Source organism: Polyodon spathula, chromosome 7, assembly GCF_017654505.1.
Source record: "Polyodon spathula isolate WHYD16114869_AA chromosome 7, ASM1765450v1, whole genome shotgun sequence".
Classification (NCBI taxonomy): Eukaryota; Metazoa; Chordata; class Actinopteri; order Acipenseriformes; family Polyodontidae; genus Polyodon; species Polyodon spathula.
In genome coordinates, this window is record NC_054540.1 from 737658 (window position 1) to 759461 (window position 21804).

The 21804-nt window shown below is 47.3% G+C and overlaps 1 protein-coding gene across 3 annotated transcripts in view; it reads right to left on the minus strand.

Annotated features, from left to right (window-relative positions):
* The window catches only part of LOC121317957 (LHFPL tetraspan subfamily member 3 protein-like), a 54017-nt gene that overhangs the window by 12373 nt on the left and 19840 nt on the right, over positions 1-21804 (minus strand). For 2 of the 3 annotated variants that reach the window (XM_041254050.1, XM_041254051.1), the window contains exon 2: positions 2552-2788. In XM_041254050.1, coding sequence (XP_041109984.1) covers positions 2552-2788 — 237 coding nt within the window. The remainder of the gene's footprint in view (positions 1-2551; positions 2789-21804) is intronic. The other variant, XM_041254052.1, reaches the window with a different exon arrangement.

Genomic DNA, 21804 nt, shown 5'->3' on the forward strand with positions numbered 1-21804 from the left:
GATGGGACCGGACTGTGGGGCTGAGGGGTTACACCTGCACAGACAGGACAGGCTTTACTGTTCAGGATGGGACCGGACTGTGGGGCTGAGGGGTTACACCTGCACAGACGGGACAGGCTTTACCGCTCAGGATGGGACCGGACTGTGGGGCTGAGGGGTTACACCTGCACAGACGGGACAGGCTTTACTGCTCAGGATGGGACCGGACTGTGGGGCTGAGGGGTTACACCTGCACAGACAGGACAGGCTTTACTGCTCAGGATGGGACCGGACTGTGGGGCTGAGGGGTTACACCTGCACAGACAGGACAGGCTTTACTGCTCAGGATGGGACCGGACTGTGGGGCTGAGGGGTTACACCTGCACAGACAGGACAGGCTTTACTGCTCAGGATGGGACCGGACTGTGGGGCTGAGGGGTTACACCTGCACAGACAGGACAGGCTTTACTGCTCAGGATGGGACCGGACTGTGGGGCTGAGGGGTTACACCTGCACAGACACACACTGGGATTTTATGTGTGATCTTCACCATCTGTTTTCTACTGGCTTCTGTTTCTTGTAGTGCAGGGAGTCGGGCGAGTGGATCATTGGGTTGCATTGCATTCCCTCCTGCCCGCCACTGGGGGCCTCTGTGAGTTACTGCTGCTCTCAACAGCACAATATCAGCTCTGACACGTTCATCCTGCATTAGGCCTCTGGAACTAGAACATAACATGAACAAGCCCTCTGAAATATTGAAAGCACTGCAGTTAATGTGAGAGGCTTTGCAGAGGAGCTGCAGCCATGCTGTTTGAACATGCACACGCTGCCAAAGAGAGGATCCAGAGATGAAGGAGCTGCTCTTAATAATTATTATTTTAATTACCATCAGCCCGCGGTCTTTTTAAATTGGTAAGCAGCCATTAACCAGCTTTTTTTCACCTCATCTGCAAGAATATCTTCAATGAGTGATAATATATCCCATCCTCTTCTCTCCCAGGTCCCAGATCCCAGAAACCGTTTCACTTTCCTGTCTACGGACCGCTTGTGGGATTTACCTGCCAGGGTTTGATCAGGGTTCAAATGCATGAAGCCTCAGGTAATAACCAGGCTTGTTTCAGCAGGGCACATTAGGTCCAGCAGCTGCAAAGTCAGTAAGCAAGTCTACCCTTGAGAAAACACTGTTTTGCATGTGCTTACACTGCATAGTGTCAGTCTCAGTGTTGCAAAGGCCTGTCCCTGTCTGCACCCTGCTCTCTCTCTCACACCTCTCCAGACAGCTCCTCTCTGTGACCTGTCCCTGTCTGCACCCTGCTCTCTCTCTCACACCTCTCCAGACAGCTCCTCTCTGTGACCTGTCCCTGTCTGCACCCTGCTCTCTCTCACACCTCTCCAGACAGCTCCTCTCTGTGACCTGTCCCTGTCTGCACCCTGCTCTCTCTCACACCTCTCCAGACAGCTCCTCTCTGTGACCTGTCCCTGTCTGCACCCTGCTCTCTCTCACACCTCTCCAGACAGCTCCTCTCTGTGACCTGTCCCTGTCTGCACCCTGCTCTCTCTCTCACACCTCTCCAGACAGCTCCTCTCTGTGACCTGTCCCTGTCTGCACCCTGCTCTCTCTCACACCTCTCCAGACAGCTCCTCTCTGTGACCTGTCCCTGTCCCTGTCTGCACCCTGCTCTCTCTCACACCTCTCCAGACAGCTCCTCTCTGTGACCTGTCCCTGTCTGCCACCAGCCTTTGGAAAAGCTGCGCAAAGGAACATTTAATAAGCAATTAGGAAAGTGTCACGCATCAGACAGGCCTGTTAATTGCATGAGCATCAAACATAAAAGGCTGCTGACCTAGATTCAGCAGGCAGGAGAGACAGCTCCTTCAGTGCAGCCGCTGCAAACCCAACCCTGAGGAATGTGTTATCCTGAATGTTATCCCCTAACCACCTGCCTGGGAACCATTCTCAGTGCCCTGTTTCCATTTGCTTTTACAGGCGAGGCCTCTGGTATTCAAAGCTGTGTCATTGCAGCTTGTACAGAATGCTGCTGCTGAATCCTAACAAGAACAAACGCTGTGTTAACAGCCTGACACTGGCTTCCTGTGTCATTCAGGGTTTAAGGTCCTGCTTCTAAGTTATAAAGCTTTAAATGGCCTTGCTCCCCTCTATCTAAAAGATTTGCTGAGTACCACGGATTCAGAGAGAAGGCCGATGGCAGTGTGCTCAGCTCTAGAGCCGCTGAGTTGTGGAATGATCTGCCATGATTCGTAAGGGAGTCATCTCTCTGCTTTTAAAGTAAGCTAAACACATTTTCATCATTTAGCAGATGTATTTTGCTAAAAGTATCATCCTGTGTTATATTATTTCTTTTTTACAATGTACCCTTTGCCACTACTTTTAAAGTAAGTTTTTTTAATGCATGTGATTTAAGTGGGTATTTTATTCTCTTATTCTCGCTCATTTCTCTTGTATACTATTCAAACAGTTTGTATCTGTTAAAGTGGTTTGAGGAGATTGGTCGTGATATCAGAAATCCACATGGCCTGCTTGAAGTGAATTGGACCCGGTGCTGGTACCCACCCTTGGTGTCGGCCAGCAGCTCGTCTGGAAGCAGGCTGTTCTGCCGGTTCCCCAGGACGAAGGCGAGGAAGGACAGGATGAGTGCATCCAGGATCCCCATGATAGCCAGGATGTAGGCCCAGCGCATGGAGCACGCCCCCAGGGTATACTTGTCTGTGTGCTCGCCACACATGCGCCTCACCTCGTCAGAGTCCCAGCCATCAGGGAAGATCAGACAGCCCAGCACCAGACAGGCTGCTGTGAGGAGGGAGAGGGGGAGTGAGGGGAGAGGGATGGAGGGAGGGGAGAGAGGGAGGGAGAGAGAGAGGGGAGAGAGAGAGAGGGAGAGAGAGAGAGAGAGGGAGAGGGGGAGGGAGGGGAGAGAGAGAGAGAGAGGGGAGAGGGATGGAGGGAGGGAGAGATGGAGGGAGGGAAAGGGAGAGAGAGGGGGTGAGGGGAGAGGGATGGAGGGAGAGAGATGGGGAGGGAGGGAGGGAGAGAGAGAGAGAGAAGGGAGTGTGAGCACAGGCGTGATTTTCACGGGGGACACGGCGGACATAGCACGTACTATAATATACTGTGTTTTATTGCATTGCAGGGTTGCATTCAGCACCATGGCCACCTCCAGCTCCTGCCTGCAGGTCTGCTCACAGGACCCACCCTGCAGACCCAGGAGAGCAGAGGCATTGCCCTCGGGGCAGCCCCACAGAAACTCTCACTCTCACACATGTACTAGATGGGAATGCAGCAGTTCATGAACCTGGCAAAACAGGAGGTTAGCTAACATCATACAATCACATTTCACAGTACTTACAGGAACCTGATCTAAACACAGCACCCTGATGCACAGTACTTACAGGAACCTGATGCATTTACAGGAACGGGGGCACCCTGCCTGACAGGACCTGTGGTCTGCACTCCAATCCCACCGCCTGGCTGCTGCTGACAGGGCCCTGTGTGCGGTTAGAGCTCTCTGCAGTGAATTACAGGGAGACAAAGAGTCTGTCTGCAGGGCCAGGTGAATCACTGAGTGTGCCTCGCAGTGCCGTTTAGCACGAGAATCTAATTCAATGTACTCCTCGCTCTCTGACATGCTGTCATAAACACAGTGCACAGGATCATGTTAAATGTCTGCGGTTTACAAACAGGCTGTGACTGAGCTCAGTCAGCTGATGTGGTGCTGGCAGCGGCCGGTTTAGAGACACAGGAGATGGGGGCGGGGCCTCCTCTTCTTTCACAGCTCTAAAGCTTCAGATCTTTCTATCAGGTGAGCCGCGGATTGAAGAACACAAGGGAGGGGAGTCTTGATAAATCCTAAAAATATCTGAAGATTCACTTAAAACAAACAGTACGGCACAGGAAACCAACATGCTTACGTTACTTGGGCTGGCATAACTGGGATGTGCCAGAGGACTTTTAATCAGTTTGTTTAGTTTAGGATTTGTCTGCATTTTCTTTGGTGATGTTTCTGTACTTTTTCTGCGATTGCAGCAGCATGTCCATTTCATTAGAACATAAGAACATAAGAACATAAGAAAGTTTACAAACGAAAGGAGGCCAATCAGCCCATCTTGCTCGTTTGGTTGTTAGTAGCTTATTGATCCCAGAATCTCATCAAGCAGCTTCTTGAAGGATCCCAGGGTGTCAGCTTCAACAACATTACTGGGGAGTTGATTCCAGACCCTCACAATTCTCTGTGTAAAAAAGTGTCTCCTATTTTCTGTTCTGAATGCCCCTTTTTCTAAACTCCATTTGTGACCCCTGGTCCTTGTTTCTTTTTTCAGGCTGAAAAAGTCCCTTGGGTCGACACTGTCTGTGAGGACGGGATCACAGCAGCATGCATCCTGTGTACATTTCATTGAGAGCTGTGAGGGGATCGCAGCAGCGCGCATCCTGTGTGCATTTCATTGAGAGCTGTGAGGGGATCGCTGCAGCGCGCATCCTGTGTGCATTTCATTGAGAGCTGTGAGGGGATCGCAGCATTTGCTGTCAATGCATCCCGCGCATCCTGTGTGCATTTCATTGAGAGCTGTGAGGGGATCGCAGCAGCGCGCATCCTGTGTGCATTTCATTGAGAGCTGTGAGGGGATCGCAGCAGCGCGCATCCTGTGTGCATTTCATTGAGAGCTGTGAGGGGATCGCAGCAGGGCATCCTGTGTGCATTTCATTGAGAGCTGTGCATCCTGTGCATCCTGTGTGCATTTCATTGAGAGCTGTGAGGGGATCGCAGCAGTGTGCATCCTGTGTGCATTTCATTGAGAGCTGTGAGGGGATCGCAGCAGCGCGCATCCTGTGTGCATTTCATTGAGAGCTGTGAGGGGATCGCAGCAGCGCGCATCCTGTGTGCATTTCATTGAGAGCTGTGAGGGGATCGCAGCAGCGCGCATCCTGTGTGCATTTCATTGAGAGCTGTGAGGGGGATCGCAGCAGCGCGCATCCTGTGTGCATTTCATTGAGAGCTGTGAGGGGATCGCAGCAGCGCGCATCCTGTGTGCATTTCATTGAGAGCTGTGAGGGGATCGCAGCAGCGCGCATCCTGTGTGCATTTCATTGAGAGCTGTGAGGGGATCGCAGCAGCGCGCATCCTGTGTGCATTTCATTGAGAGCTGTGAGGGGATCGCAGCAGCGCGCATCCTGTGTGCATTTCATTGAGAGCTGTGAGGGGATCGCAGCAGTGTGCATCCTGTGTGCATTTCATTGAGAGCTGTGAGGGGATCGCAGCAGCGCGCATCCTGTGTGCATTTCATTGAGAGCTGTGAGGGGATCGCAGCAGCGCGCATCCTGTGTGCATTTCATTGAGAGCTGTGAGGGGATCGCAGCAGCGCGCATCCTGTGTGCATTTCATTGAGAGCTGTGAGGGGATCGCAGCAGCGCGCATCCTGTGTGCATTTCATTGAGAGCTGTGAGGGGATCGCAGCAGCGCGCATCCTGTGTGCATTTCATTGAGAGCTGTGAGGGGATCGCAGCAGCGCGCATCCTGTGTGCATTTCATTGAGAGCTGTGAGGGGATCGCAGCAGTGTGCATCCTGTGTGCATTTCATTGAGAGCTGTGAGGGGATCGCAGCAGTGTGCATCCTGTGTGCATTTCATTGAGAGCTGTGAGGGGATCGCAGCAGCGCGCATCCTGTGTGCATTTCATTGAGAGCTGTGAGGGGATCGCAGCAGCGCGCATCCTGTGTGCATTTCATTGAGAGCTGTGAGGGGATCGCAGCAGCGCGCATCCTGTGTGCATTTCATTGAGAGCTGTGAGGGGATCGCAGCAGCGTGCATCCTGTGTGCATTTCATTGACAGCTGTGAGGGGATCGCAGCAGCGCGCATCCTGTGTGCATTTCATTGAGAGCTGTGAGGGGATCGCAGCAGCGCGCATCCTGTGTGCATTTCATTGAGAGCTGTGAGGGGATCGCAGCAGCGCGCATCCTGTGTGCATTTCATTGAGAGCTGTGAGGGGATCGCAGCAGCGTGCATCCTGCGTGCATTTCATTGAGAGCTGTGAGGACGGGATCGCAGCAGTGTGCATCCTGTGTGCATTTCATTGAGAGCTGTGAGGGGATCGCAGCAGTGCGCATCCTGCGTGCATTTCATTGAGAGCTGTGAGGGGATAGCAGCAGCGTGCATCCTGCGTGCATTTCATTGAGAGCTGTGAGGACGGGATCGCAGCAGTGTGCATCCCATGTGCATTTCATTGAGAGCTGTAAGGACGGGATCGCAGCAGTGTGCATCCCATGTGCATTTCATTGAGAGCTGTAAGGACGGGATCGCAGCAGTGTGCATCCTGTGTGCATTTCATTGAGAGCTGTGAGGGGATCGCAGCAGCGTGCATCCTGTGTGCATTTCATTGAGAGCTGTGAGGGGATCGCAGCAGTGTGCATCCTGTGTGCATTTCATTGAGAGCTGTGAGGGGATCGCAGCAGTGTGCATCCTGTGTGCATTTCATTGAGAGCTGTGAGGGGATCGCAGCAGTGTGCATCCTGTGTGCATTTCATTGAGAGCTGTGAGGGGATCGCAGCAGTGTGCATCCTGCGTGCATTTCATTGAGAGCTGTGAGGACGGGATCGCAGCAGTGTGCATCCTGCGTGCATTTCATTGAGAGCTGTGAGGGGATCGCAGCAGTGTGCATCCTGTGTGCATTTCATTGAGAGCTGTGAGGACGGGATCGCAGCAGCGCGCATCCTGTGTGCATTTCCTTTACATGTTTATTTATGTGTAAATTATTTTAATTTCTTATTTGAAAAGTTGTACCCTGCAGATTAAGCCCATTAAGATGCACCTCCGAGTTTCTATCACAAGGGGAGGGGGCTGGGACTGACTGAGACACCCCATACTGCAGAAGAAGGGAGCGGAGGAGCTCCAGGGAGAGAGCCAGTGTGTCTGCTCTTCCTGTTGCAGGAGCTACACTTTGATGAAAGGGATGCTTGACATGTTTCAAGCTTTGATCAGGTTTGATTCCTTAGAGCTTGGTGAAAAGGTCTGTGTGTGTGTGTGTGTGTGTGTGTGTGTGTGTGTATGTGTGTGAGTGCGCTCTGCCAAATGCTGTATTAAAAATTCTTAAAATCTAAAAGCCTTGAACCCCAGGGTGTTGCCATTAAAGAATCGAGAATCACTGCTCAGCTTTGAAAAGAGGAACTTTATCCTTGGTGTTGCTTTTCAGGTCAAGTCGTCTCACAGAGCTTCCTTCAAATGGGAAAGAAAAGAGCTCATTGGAGACGCTCCCTCGAGGAGCTCCAGATCATCAGCAGATAAGCCAGGGCCGTGCCAGGAATGAAAGGAGGAAAGAAAGAAAAGAAAGGGAAAAAAGAAATCATCAGTACAGAGAGAGAGAGAGAGAGAGAGAGAGAGAGAGAGAGAGAGAGAGAGAGAGAGAGAGAGAGAGAGAGAGAGAGAGAGATGCTAATGAAGTACAGACTCAGTGACTACAGCCTGGCCACGGAAACAGGCTGGCACATAAAATCCAGACAGAGAGACCAGGCTGTGCTGTCACTGTGAAGTGATAGAGACCGAGACAGGGATCTCTGCTCTGCTCCAAATACACCGAAGGGAAGAATTTTCACAAATACCAGGTGCTGATGTTGACATTGTAGGAAACTGGGATTCAAAGTAGCCTAAAGTAACAAGCACCCTGTGCCTCTCTTATCATTTCATGGCTATGTGTGATCTTTCAGGGCTTGTCGTGCTGTAACTGACTTTTCAGAGCAAGGTATTCTTCTTTTATTGTTATAGACAATAAAACATTTTATTGTTTTATTGTTAAATGTTTTAGACTGTAATACAAGTTTTGATTTTACTCTTTAAGATGCCATATGAACTGGCTTTTTAAATACATTTTTGACAGTATTCATGGCGATTCTGGCTCGAGTCTCCTGGTGAATCAGTGGATTCTGGCTCGAGTCTCGTGAATCAGTGGATTCTGGCTCGAGTCTCGTTTTGAATCAGTGGATTCTGGCTCGAGTCTCGTTGTGAATCAGTGGATTCTGGCTCGAGTCTCGTTGTGAATCAGTGGATTCTGGCTCGAGTCTCGTTTTGAATCAGTGGATTCTGGCTCGAGTCTCGTGGTGAATCAGTGGATTCTGCCTCGAGTCTCGTTGTGAATCAGTGGATTCTGGCTTGAGTCTTGTGAATCAGTGGATTCTGCCTCGAGTCTCATTGTGAATCAGTGGATTCTGTCTTGAGTCGCGTGGTGAATCAGTGGATTCTGGCTTGAGTCTCGTTGTGAATCAGTGGAGTCTGGCTCGAGTCTTGTGGTGAATCAGTGGATTCGGGCTCAAGTCTCATGAATCAGTGGATTCTGGCTTGAGTCTTGTTGGGAATCAGTGGATTCTGGCTCGAGTCTTGTGGTGAATCAGTGGATTCGGGCTCAAGTCTCATGAATCAGTGGATTCTGGCTTGAGTCTTGTTGTGAATCAGTGGATTCTGGCTCGAGTCTCGTGAATCAGTGGATTCTGGCTCGAGTCTCGTTGTGAATCAGTGGATTCTGGCTCGAGTCTCGTGGTGAATCAGTGGATTCTGGCTCGAGTCTCGCTTTGAATCAGTGGATTCTGGCTCGAGTCTCGTGGTGAATCAGTGGATTCTGGCTCGAGTCTCGTTGTGAATCAGTGGATTCTGCCTCGAGTCTCATTGTGAATCAGTGGATTCTGGCTCAAGTTTCATGAATAAGTGGATTCTGGCTCGAGTCTAATCAGTGGATTCTGGCTCGAGTCTCATGAATCAGTGGATTCTGGCTCAAGTCTCGTGAATCAGTGGATTCTGGCTTGAGTCTCGTTGTGAATCAGTGGATTCTGGCTTGAGTCTTGTTTTGAATCAGTGGATTCTGTCTCGAGTCTCGTGAATCAGTGGATTCTGGCTCAAGTCTCGTGAATCAGTGGATTCTGGCTTGAGTCTCGTTGTGAATCAGTGGATTCTGGCTCGAGTCTCGTTGTGAATCAGTGGATTCTGGTTCGAGTCTCGTGGTGAATCAGTGGATTCTGGCTCGAGTCTCGTGAATAAGTGGATTCTGGCTTGAGTCTCGTGAACCAGTGGATTCTGGCTTGTGTCTCGTGAATCAGTGGATTCTGGCTTGAGTCTCGTTGTGAATCAGTGGATTCTGGCTCGAGTCTCGTGAATCAGTGGATTCTGGCTCAAGTCTTGTGAATCAGTGGATTCTGCCTCAAGTCTCGTTGTAAATCAGTGGATTCTGGCTCGAGTCTCGTTGTGAATCAGTGGATTCTGGCTCGAGTCTCGTGAATCAGTGGATTCTGGCTCGAGTCTTGTGAATCAGTGGATTCTGGCTCGAGTCTCGTTGTGAATCAGTGGATTCTGGCTCGAGTCTTGTGAATTAGTGGATTCTGGCTTGAGTCTCATTGTGAATCTGTGGATTTTGGCTCAAGTCTCGTGAATCAGTGGATTCTGGCTCGAGTCTCATTGTGAAAAAGTGGATTCTGGCTCGAGTCTTGTGAATCAGTGGATTCTGGCTTGAGTCATTGTGAATCTATGGATTCTGCCTCAAGTCTTGTTGTGAATCAGCGGATTCAGGCTTGAGTCTCGTTGTGAATCATTCATTGATAATGAACACTAACACACTCCATTCTCAGCACGGCCCCCTGCACACTGATAATGAACACTAACACACTCCTCTCATCTCTCCAGCACTGTCCCCACTATTGAACATACAGTGCGGTCAGGCTGAGCTGAAACACCCTGTGCCTGTGCTCTCTAGCTGAATTAATTAAAAGTGACAGGAGGCTGAAGTACTGAGCTTCGTTCACCTCTCAACGCAGCAGCAACAGCAGCAGCAGACAGGCCAGACTCTGCCTTCTCATGACAATGAATCAGGGTCCATCGACTGACTGTCTCGTAAGAGTGCCTGCCTTCTCATGACAATGAATCAGGGTCCATCGACTGACTGTCTTGTAAGAGTGCCTGCCTTCTCGTGACAATGAATGCTGGCTGGCTAAAACTTGTATTACAATGCTGGCTCGCTTTCCATTGGGGTTCCCTGCAGGCAGGCAGTGTTTCTGTTTCAAAGGGGATACAGCATCCAGGAGAATGATGTGCTCCACAGCAGGCCCCTGGGTCCTTACATTGCAAGGAGTCTGGGTGGGGTTGAGGCTCAGGCTCACATATTTCAACACAGCTCTTTCACAAGCCTCCTGCTTGCTTTCACAGACGCTGACTCACGATGTCAGCACTGCATCTGGAGCTGCTGCAGTGGAATGTAAAAGCAGCTCAGAATTGAGCAGCACGAGCCTCACAGCTGCAACAGTGAGCTACGACCCTGGACGGACTCCCATCTCCTGACAGCCAGGATTAGCTTTGAGTCTCATCTGCTCCCCGTCTGTCCTGCTGGTTATTCCTGTTTGGCCACAAACAGTGCTGCTGCTGTCTCTTTTCACAGGGTAGTACATTTGCTATATTCCCCTGCATTAGGTATGTCTGAGCTGGCTTGTGAAGGAGGCTGCTTTGATGCCCTTTCAATGCAGTGATTGTCAAAATTAATTTGCTAAGCAATGGCTCCTGGAGATGTCACAATAGCAGTAACAGCTACATTATTATTATTATTATTATTATTATTATTATTATTATTTATTATTTAAACTGCTCACTGTATTGACCATTGCTAACCCTTCCTGTAATGTATTCCTCTGTTAAAGCAGGCAGTGCGTTGATACTCTTTCAGTGGCTGGAAGGTTTGAAACACACTGGGGCCGAGGTCTGGCAGGTTTACAAGCTCATCCTAGCCCTGCACCGAGGCCTGGGTTTCAGAAGTATCCTCAATAACGAATATTATTTAAATGATCAGGGGCCAGGAGTTGGTGCAATCACACCTAAATAAATACATGAAATAAACTGTTCCTCTCTTACAGCTGCTTGATGAAGTCATTTTTTACTTGAGTAAACTGAAAGATTCCAGTGAGATTTATTCAGGCTGTGATGATAAGTGCAATCAGTTCAAAGCAGGTTTAGGGGGCCTCACAGATTAAGCGTTTCATAATTATATACCTGAACAAGGGGAGTTCTGAAACCCAGGACTGGCTGCACAGTTTGTGCAGGTTTCTATCCCTGGGAAGGTGTGCGCAGCAGAACCTCACACTTCACAGCTTGTCAGCTGATCCCAGGAGCTAAGACCTGGCTGTGCTGCGTCTCTCCTGTGCCTCACAGTCTCGTTGATCAGCGGAGAGAGGCTGTATTTGGAAGTGAGCTGTGTCTCTCCTGTGCCTCACAGTCTCGTTGATCAGCGGAGAGAGGCTGTATTTGGAAGTGAGCTGTGTCTCTCCTGTGCCTCACAGCCTCGTTGATCGTTGAGGTTGTATTTGGAAGTGAGCTGCGTCTCTCCTGTACCTCATAGTCTCGTTGCTCAGTGGAGAGGTTGTATTTGGAAGTGAGCTGCGTCTCTCCTGTGCCTCAGTCTCGTTGCTCAGTGGAGAGGTTGTATTTGGAAGTGAGCTGCGTCTCTCCTGTGCCTCACAGTCTCGTTGCTCAGTGGAGAGGTTGTATTTGGAAGTGAGCTGTGTCTCTCCTGTGCCTCACAGTCTCGTTGCTCAGTGGAGAGAGGCTGTATTTGGAAGTGAGCTGTGTCTCTCCTGTGCCTCATAGTCTCGTTGATCAGCAGAGGCTGTATTTGGAAGTGAGCTGTGTCTCTCCTGTGCCTCACAGTCTCGTTGATCAGCGGAGAGGCTGTATTTGGAAGTGTGCTGCGTCTCTCCTGTGCCTCACAGCCTCGTTGATCAGCGGAGAGTGGTTGTATTTGGAAGTGTGCTGCGTCTCTCCTGTGCCTCACAGTCTCGTTGATCAGCGGAGAGAGGCTGTATTTGGAAGTGAGCTGTGTCTCTCCTGTGCCTCACAGCCTCGTTGATCAGCGGAGAGTGGTTGTATTTGGAAGTGTGCTGCGTCTCTCCTGTGCCTCACAGTCTCGTTGATCAGCGGAGAGAGGCTGTATTTGGAAGTGAGCTGTGTCTCTCCTGTGCCTCACAGTCTCGTTGATCAGCGGAGAGAGGCTGTATTTGGAAGTGTGCTATGTCTCTCCTGTGCCTCAGTCTCATTGCTCAGTGGAGAGAGGCTGTATTTGGAAGTGGGCCGGCACAGGTGCACCGGCCAGCAGCTTCCGCACTATCAATAGCTCTGGTCCCCATCGATCGAGAGGCAGTGAGCCTGGCTGGGTAATCTACAGACGAGACGCTGAGAGAGAGTGTGGGTCTGTACACAGCAGCCGGGTAAGCACAGTGTGTGTGCACACAGATGTAAGGCTGGGACGAAGCCTAATTTTTCACAATGGATACATCGTTCTCCATCGACGTTATGAATGGGTAAAAAAATACCCACAGTAATACATGTGGAGCTGTGGATTACTGTATAACATTGCAAAAGACGCTTTAAAAACTAGTATGAATACTAAATTGATTACATCTGTTTATGCATATACAGTAGTAATTAAATATATATATATTTTTATTTTTATTACCATATTCATGTTGATTTGTCCCACTTGGGGGTCAAAACAAAATCCCCCTGTGAGGCGAGAGTGTATTAAATGGAATGTCCAGACAGTAATTTATGTGTACAGAAATAAAATAATTTATTTTTATTTTCTATACACAACAAAAGGATTAAATAACAAACAAAAAAACAAAATGGTGTGAGGGAAGGAGTGCAGGGGTGAAATCCAAAACAAACCGTGATGACTCGTCTTTAATTTGTCTTCGTGGTGACCATAAACAAAAAAAAGACAAAAGAAATGTTAGTATTTCAAAAAATCCCGCTGCACAAAACCAGTCTCTCCCTTCACCCGTTACTCCTCCTACTTTATTTTCGGACCAACCCCGAACACAGTAGTACGTTCCCTTTAGTATGTAATGTCCCGCCTCTGTAGTCAGTGGAACACCAATCCCCAACTGACACGTGTCCTTCTCCTTCACTTGACTCCAGTGGCTGGAATTTACATACTCGTACTTCCGCCCCTCACCAAGGTGCCGCCCCTCAAAAGATGACTTTTGCCATGGTCACGAGATCTTGGTAAGGGAAGTCCCGAGTTGGTTTGATGCCATCTACTGTCGGGAGGCTGAATCACAGACCGAAACCCCTTTGACTCATCACACCCCCCCAAAAAAAAAGTTGTTTAAATCCATAACAAGTCAAAAAAAAGAATTTAAAAAAAGTGATCACTGTCCACAGCAGTTTAGTAACAAGTGTGTTGTCCATGGTGTCTATTTGAATTGTGTTAAGGAACATGATGGCGTCCGCATTTTGTTTTAATTTAAGCGATGACTGGCACTTGCTTACAATCTGTCCAGCCTTACTGAGTACCTGCTCACTAGGGACTGACCCTGTCGGGATGCTTGATGATACTTCTGACCAAAGATACAACTTTGGGAAGGATCTTGGTTGTTTTTCTTAAATAAATAAATGCAGATTTTGTTTTGTAGGGTATCATCTCCAGAGGTTGCGTTTACACAGAATTCTGCGAAATATACTCAGGACATTTTAATAAAACGCAAAGAATAACAGCAGTGTATTTCTAAAAAGCAGATGTAAAAGACAACATCTCCCCTTTTCAAACCTATCCAATAATTTTGTTTATATTGCAAAGTAGTTTTATGCACTGAAACATAAAAATGGTTCAACTGCTCCCCGCAGCCTCTTTAAAAAACCCCAGAGATCTCAGTATCCCTATAGCACTGCGCATGGTCTTGGTAATACAGTGACTCAGTAATCTGTATCACAGCATTTTACCTGTTCACTCTCAGCCAAGAGTAAAACACGTGTTCAAAAATCATGGTTTTAACATTGTGGATGAGGCCTGCAGGGTTTTTATTGAGAACTATTCCGACATCTTTCCTGCATTTGCAAAACTCGCCGCAATTGAATTCCTATACCTGTATCTTGTGTTCCAGCAGGACGGGGTTTAGCTCAGAGCAGAGAGCAGACCTGCAAACACTCTCATTCACGCTTACACTTTGGACTTGGCTGCTAAAAGGGAAATTGAAACAGCAAAGCTGTAAATAGTCATGATGTTGACAGCTACCCACAGAGGCACTGGTGCATGTTCCACATCACTGACTGTTACGTTGTGAACAAGGGATTTAAAAAAAACCTTTCATGGTAAGCTGAAAAAGAGTTGAAAATTGCTGTTCACCAAAGGTCCCCATACAACTTAAGAACATAAGAACATAAGAAAGTTTACAAACGAGAGGAGGCCATTCGGCCCATCTTGCTCGTTTGGTTGTGTTAGAAAACATGGATCGAGAATTGATTAGGAGTTTGCTATGCATGTGGACTGGCAGAGCTATACTGGTGTTCTTTTCTGAAAAGAGACTAATACTGTTTGGTTCAAATTGCATGTACTGCTAACCACTGATAGAGACGATGCGTCTACAAACTGCCCAACAATGACTGCAAGCTAACGAGATAACAATGCTGTGGACTAGAAGGGAACAGGCTCTAGACTTCAGAGAGATCAAAAGAGATAATCCCACTGGCATCAATGGGGGTCGCAAGGAGATAAGAAAAGGCAGATGTATGGACCTTTTGTCTCCAGGAGTGTGAAGAATGCACTGAGTTCAGAGGTTGTCACACTAGACCACACACACAGACACACACACATTAACACTCACACAATAAATTAAATTACCTTGACCATTGGTTAATGTCAGAGAAAGGGGAGGTGGACCATCTATACAGAAGGGTATTTAATGTCATGCAAACATTGTAATGTTGAGTATTGTGTTTGTCCTGTACCTGGGACCAGACTCCCTGCATATTTCAATAAACCTGGCAACTGATTGAAGAAAAGGACTCTGTGCATTTCCTTGAATCTACTTAATCACCATCTTTTTTTTCTAAGTTACTTCAGGTTGTTAGTAGCTTATTGATCCCAGAATCTCATCAAGCAGCTTCTTGAAGGATCCCAGGGTGTCAGCTTCAACAACATTACTGGGGAGTTGATTCCAGACCCTCACAATTCTCTGTGTAAAAAAGTGCCTCCTATTTTCTGTTCTGAATGCCCCTTTGTCTAATCTCCATTTGTGACCCCTGGTCCTTGTTTCTTTTTTCAGGCTGAAAAAGTCCCTTGGGTCGACACTGTCAATACCTTTTAGAATTTTGAATGCTTGAATTAGGTCGCCACGTAGTCTTCTTTGTTCAAGACTGAACAGATTCAATTCTTTTAGCCTGTCTGCATATGACATGCCTTTTAAGCCCGGAATAATTCTGGTCGCTCTTCTTTGCACTCTTTCTAGAGCAGCAATATCTTTTTTATAGCGAGGTGACCAGAACTGCACACAATATTCAAGATGAGGTCTTACTAGTGCATTGTACAGTTTTAACATTACTTCCCTTGATTTAAATTCAACACTTTTCACAATGTATCCGAGCATCTTGTTAGCCTTTTTTATAGCTTCCCCACATTGTCTAGATGAAGACATTTCTGAGTCAACAAAAACTCCTAGGTCTTTTTCATAGATTCCTTCTCCAATTTCAGTATCTCCCATATGATATTTATAATTGTGGCAGGCTGGTGAGTGGATAGAGGCCCAGAGACAGTCTGGAGTTCAAAAAAATAACTTATTATAAACACAAAAATGAAGGGGCACAAGGGCTAAAACAAAGCAATTTAAACACAAAATAAACAAAATAAAGCAAAATTACACTCACAAAAATAAAGGTTTCCAGGCTGGGCAATGCCTTCACTGGATTCAAAACATTCAAAAAAAATCACAAAACACCAAAACACCAAAACACCAAAACACCAAAACACCAAAACACCAAAACACCAACCTGCTTCCTCAGCTCCCTCCTCTCAAATGAGAAGCAGAGGCCTCCTTTTATGTCAGGTGGCTGGGCGCGGATTGATCGTTAATTGAACTAATCATCTAATCAACCCCAGCCACCTGAACACAGTGAACCCAGGCAGGTAGGGGAGTTTAACCCCATCCCTGCAATTTCTAAAGAGCAGAGCTGTGCTCTGCCACAATAATGTACATTTTTATTTCCTGCGTGCAGTACCTTACACTTTTCTCTATTAAATGTCATTTGCCATGTGTCTGCCCAGTTCTGAATCTTGTCTAGATCATTTTGAATGACCTTTGCTGCTGCAACAGTGTTTGCCACTCCTCCTACTTTTGTGTCGTCTGCAAATTTAACAAGTTTGCTTACTATACCAGAATCTAAATCATTAATGTAGATTAGGAATAGCAGAGGACCTAATACTGATCCCTGTGGTACACCGCTGGTTACCACACTCCATTCTGAGGTTTTTCCTCTAATCAGTACTTTCTGTTTTCTACATGTTAACCACTCCCTAATCCATGTACATGTGTTTCCTTGAATCCCAACTGCGTTCAGTTTGAGAATTAATCTTTTGTGCGGGACTTTGTCAAAAGCTTTCTGGAAATCTAAATAAACCATGTCATATGCTTTGCAATTATCCATTATCGATGTTGCATCCTCAAAAAAATCAAGCAAGTTAGTTAGACACGATCTCCCTTTCCTAAAACCATGTTGACTGTCTCCCAGTACCCTGTTACCATATAGGTAATTTTCCATTTTGGATCTTATTATAGTTTCCATAAGTTTGCATATAATAGAAGTCAGGCTTACTGGTCTGTAGTTACCTGGTTCAGTTTTGTTTCCCTTTTTGTGGATCGGTATTACATTTGCAATTTTCCAGTCTGTCGGTACCACCCCTGTGTCAAGAGACTGCTGCACGGTCTTGGTTAGCGGTTTGTAAATTACTTCTTTCATTTCTTTGAGTACTACTGGGAGGATCTCATCCGGCCCAGGGGATTTGTTTATTTTAAGAGCTCCTTTAACACTTCTGCCTCAGTTATGCTAAAGTTATTTAAAACTGGATAGGAACTGGATGACATGTGGGGCATGTTGTCAGTATCTTCCTTTGTAAAAACTTGTGAAAAGTAATCATTTAATATATTTGCTATTTTTTTTCTTCATCTACGATTTTGCCATTTGTATCTCTTAAACATTTAATCTCCTCTTTGAATGTTCGCTTGCTGTTGTAATATTGGAAAAACATTTTGGAATTTTGGAACTTGACGGAGCTTGAGCATCTTTGCAAAGAAGAATGAGCAAAAATTGCAGTGTCCAGATGTGCAAAGCTGGTAGAGACTTATCCAAATAGACTCATGGCTGTAATTGCTGCCAAAGGTGCCTCTACCAAATATTGACTCAAGGGGGTGAATACTTATGCAATCAATTATTTTCTGTTTTGTATTTGTAATTTATTTAGAACCATTTGTAGATTTTATTTTTGACATTATGGACTTTTTTTGTGTTGATCAGTGGCAAGAACTCCTAATTAAATCCATTGTGATTCCACGTTTTAACACAGTAAAATGTGGAAAAGTCCAAGGGTGGGGGGTGTTGAATACTTTTGAGAGCCACTGAATGTTTTTTACAAATGCACATTTTTATAGGCTAGCGCGACCTCTGCATCTCATTAAATGGTCGTGCAGATGAGTTGTGTTACCTGAGTATCCCAAACATTACTTTCTTTACTTTGTCTCTCTGTCTTACTTTAGAAAATAATTGTCAAACAGCAGAAGTGTTGTATTTGTTGCTCGGTCGATACAGTATTTGTAATTCTAGCACAGCGCTCTTAACTTCCTCTGTTACTTTGAAGACTCCTGCACAGATGCAATCCCATCAGTAAACACTCACGGGGGGGGAATGGGAGCTCAATCACATGCAGATTCAGTGAGTCAGACCTGAGAGGAGCAGAGAAGCTGTGCGCTTAATGCAAAAAACAATTGCCAATTCCAAATTTAATAAAAAATAAAAGCTTTCCTTTCCTTAAACCCTTTACACAAAAAACGATGCACAGGCTTGAGTATCGCTAGTTGTCAAACGATCCGATGCATCGATACATCAAAGCATCGCCTCAGCCCTACACAGATGTGAGTATTAGAAGGGATACAAGCAGCCTGGCAGGGGCCCAGGGTATTAATGACACTTTGCTGAGCCAATCATTAATCATTCACTACTACAGGCTGGGACCTTTCTGCTTTGGTTTTTTTTTTACTCCAAAATAAAACTGGACTTCTGCAATGGACTCTCGGAAGACTGCAGGCAATGTTCATGCTAAACTGCCCATAGCTGTCACCTTTCCCTCCTAGCACACTATCAGCGCAGTTTGTTTATTTGGCTCCTGCACTACATCGTCTCACTGTGAAGCCCTTTTGCTGGGTACAAGCTCCCCCCCCCCCCCCCACCCTCCTATCATTCTGCAGTTTGTTTATTTGGCTCCTGCACTACATCGTCTCACTGTGAAGCAGAGCATTGATTTTAAAACACTGCTGCTCAGTCAATACCTGTTCACTAGACAGCTCCTAATCTTACAACTATTCAGACATTTTCCACTGATAACAATACATCCCATCAGAAGTCCACATTCATGGCAGTAAGCTGTCTAAGCTGAAGTTCTACCCGTTTGCATGTTGAATTGTCAAACAGAAATGGTATCGGTTTGGATACAGACCACAGCACAATCTCAGCCTAACAGTGAAACCAGTCAGTGGATTCAGAGGAACACAGTGGATTTATTCAGATAGCACACTGCCATGGCTGGGAGGGTCTAGTGGATTCAGAGGATCACAGTGGATTTATTCAGATAGCACACTGCCATGGCTGGGAGGGTCTAGTGGATTCAGAGGATCACAGTGGATTTATTCAAATAGCACACTGCCATGGCTGGGAGGGTCTAGTGGATTCAGAGGATCACAGTGGATTTATTCAGATAGCACACTGCCATGGCTGGGAGGGTCTAGTGGATTCAGAGGATCACAGTGGATTTATTCAGATAGCACACTGCCATGGCTGGGAGGGTCTAGTGGATTCAGAGGATCACAGTGGATTTATTCAGATAGCACACTGCCATGGCTGGGAGGGTCTAGTGGATTCAGAGGATCACAGTGGATTTATTCAGATAGCACACTGCCATGGCTGGGAGGGTCTAGTGGATTCAGAGGATCACAGTGGATTTATTCAGATAGCACACTGCCATGGCTGGGAGGGTCTAGTGGATTCAGAGGATCACAGTGGATTTATTCAAATAGCACACTGCCATGGCTGGGAGGGTCTAGTGGATTCAGAGGATCACAGTGGATTTATTCAGATAGCACACTGCCATGGCTGGGAGGGTCTAGTGGATTCAGAGGATCACAGTGGATTTATTCAGATAGCACACTGCCATGGCTGGGAGGGTCTAGTGGATTCAGAGGATCACAGTGGATTTATTCAGATAGCACACTGCCATGGCTGGGAGGGTCTAGTGGATTCAGAGGATCACAGCGGATTTATTCAGATAGCACACTGCCATGGCCGGGAGGGTCTAGTGGATTCAGAGGATCACAGTGGATTTATTCAGATAGCACACTGCCATGGCTGGGAGGGTCTAGTGGATTCAGAGGATCACAGTGGATTTATTCAGATAGCACACTGCCATGGCTGGGAGGGTCTAGTGGATTCAGAGGATCACAGTGGATTTATTCAAATAGCACACTGCCATGGCTGGGAGGGTCTAGTGGATTCAGAGGATCACAGTGGATTTATTCAAATAGCACACTGCCATGGCTGGGAGAGTAGAGGTTATTCACTGGCTGTTGTGTTTTAGAAAGCTGGTAATCCTCTTCTGATTTGAGGCTGCTTTGCATTTTGCAGCCGCAGTGTAATCGTACTCAGATCATTCTGCTGCCCTTGGCTGGGCTGCCCTTGGCTGTGCTCCCTCAAGCTGTCTACTTTTGGATTAGCAGAGCCCAGTTAATCAATGCCACACTGCAGCCTCCTCTAGACCAGCTGCAGCGCGATGCCCAGCCAGCACTGGGTGCGGAGCACAAAGATTACCTCCCACTGGGAAGGGGGACTGGGGGAATGGAGCGCACAGGGACCCAGGCTGCACAGAGGGCTGGAATTAGACATGTGATTGTGCAGCTGCTGCTGTTTGAAGTTGTGGTTGTGTGAGTGTTCTCTCTATGATCTCCGCTTCACAGCCACCATGAGCCTGCCTGGCAGAGAAACAGACAGCCAGCAGCAATGTGTATTTTAAGTGGGAGCTTTCACTCTGGATATCGCTATCTGCCCACTACGCAAATTATACCAGGCCCAGATCAGAGCCTTACTCAACCTTACTGATCAATCACACTGCCTACACTGCGCCCTGAACGCGACCTCAAGCAGCAAGCTGGGGATTTGAAAATTGATCAAAAGATGTTTCCAGGGCAGATTCACGCAGCCTCTTTCCCAGGCATGGTGAGCTCTTTCCCAGGCATGGCAAGTTCTTTCCCAGGCATGGCGAGCTCTTTCCCAGGCATGGCGAGCTCTTTCCCAGGCATGGTGAGCTCTTTCCCAGGCATGGCGAGCTCTTTCCCAGGCATGGCGAGCTCTTTCCCAGGCATGGTGAGTCCACATTGACCCTTGTTGTTAGAGACCTGATCTTTTTTGTTTTGTTTGTTTTTTGTAAATCATTTTTACCCTGTGTTTGACCTGCACTGGAACCACTGGCAGGTACACCTGAGCGCTAATTCTCAACCTTATGCTAGAATAAGTTCAGTTTAATTTCCTATTGCGTTGTAGAATTTGTGTGTGCATTTTAAAACACATTGATACAGTTATTAATATGTAAGCCATCTGCCTTGTATAACCCGTTTGGGTGGAGTCCTGAGTGCTGAGAATGTGTTTACGGCTGGGGGAAGGGGCTTAGGTCAGAGAAACTAGGAAATCTCTAGAAAACAACAGGAATGTCAGTCGATGAAGGTAACGGCACCCAAACAGCATCTATACCCAAACAACATCCACACCCAAACAGAGTCTACACACCCAGCAGCATCCACACCCAAACAACATCCACACCCAAACAGCATCCACACCCAAACAACATCCACACCCAAACAGCATCCACACACAAACAGCATCCACACCCAAACAACATCCACACCCAAACAGCATCCACACCCAAACAGCATCCACACCCAAACAGCATCCACACCCAAACAGCATCCACACCCAAACAGCATCCACACCCAAACAGCATCCACACCCAAACAGCATCCACACAAACAGCATCCACACACAAACAGCATCCACACCCAAACAGCATCCACACCCAAACAGCATCCACACCCAAACAGCATCCACACCCAAACAACATCCACACCCAAACAGCATCCACACCCAAACAACATCCACACCCAAACAGCATCCACACCCAAACAGCATCCACACCCAAACAGCATCCACACACAAACAGCATCCACACCCAAACAGCATCCACACCCAAACAGCATCCACACCCAAACAGCATCCACACCCAAACAGCATCCACACACAAACAGCATCCACACCCAAACAGGATCCACAAACAGGATCCACACCCAAACAGCATCCACACCCAAACAACATCCACACCCAAACAGCATCCACACCCAAACAGCATCCACACCCAAACAACATCCACACCCAAACAGCATCCACACCCAAACAACAACCACACCCAAACAACATCCACACCCAAACAACATCCACACCCAAACAGCATCCACACCCAAACAGCATCCACACACAAACAGCATCCACACCCAAACAACATCCACACCCAAACAACATCCACACCCAAACAACATCCCCACTCAAACCATCCACACCCAAACAGCATCCACACCCAAACAACATCCACACCCAAACAGGATCCACAACCAAACAGCATCCACACCCAAACAACATCCACACCCAAACAGCATCCACACCCAAACAGCATCCACACCCAAACAGCATCCACACCCAAACAGCATCCACACCC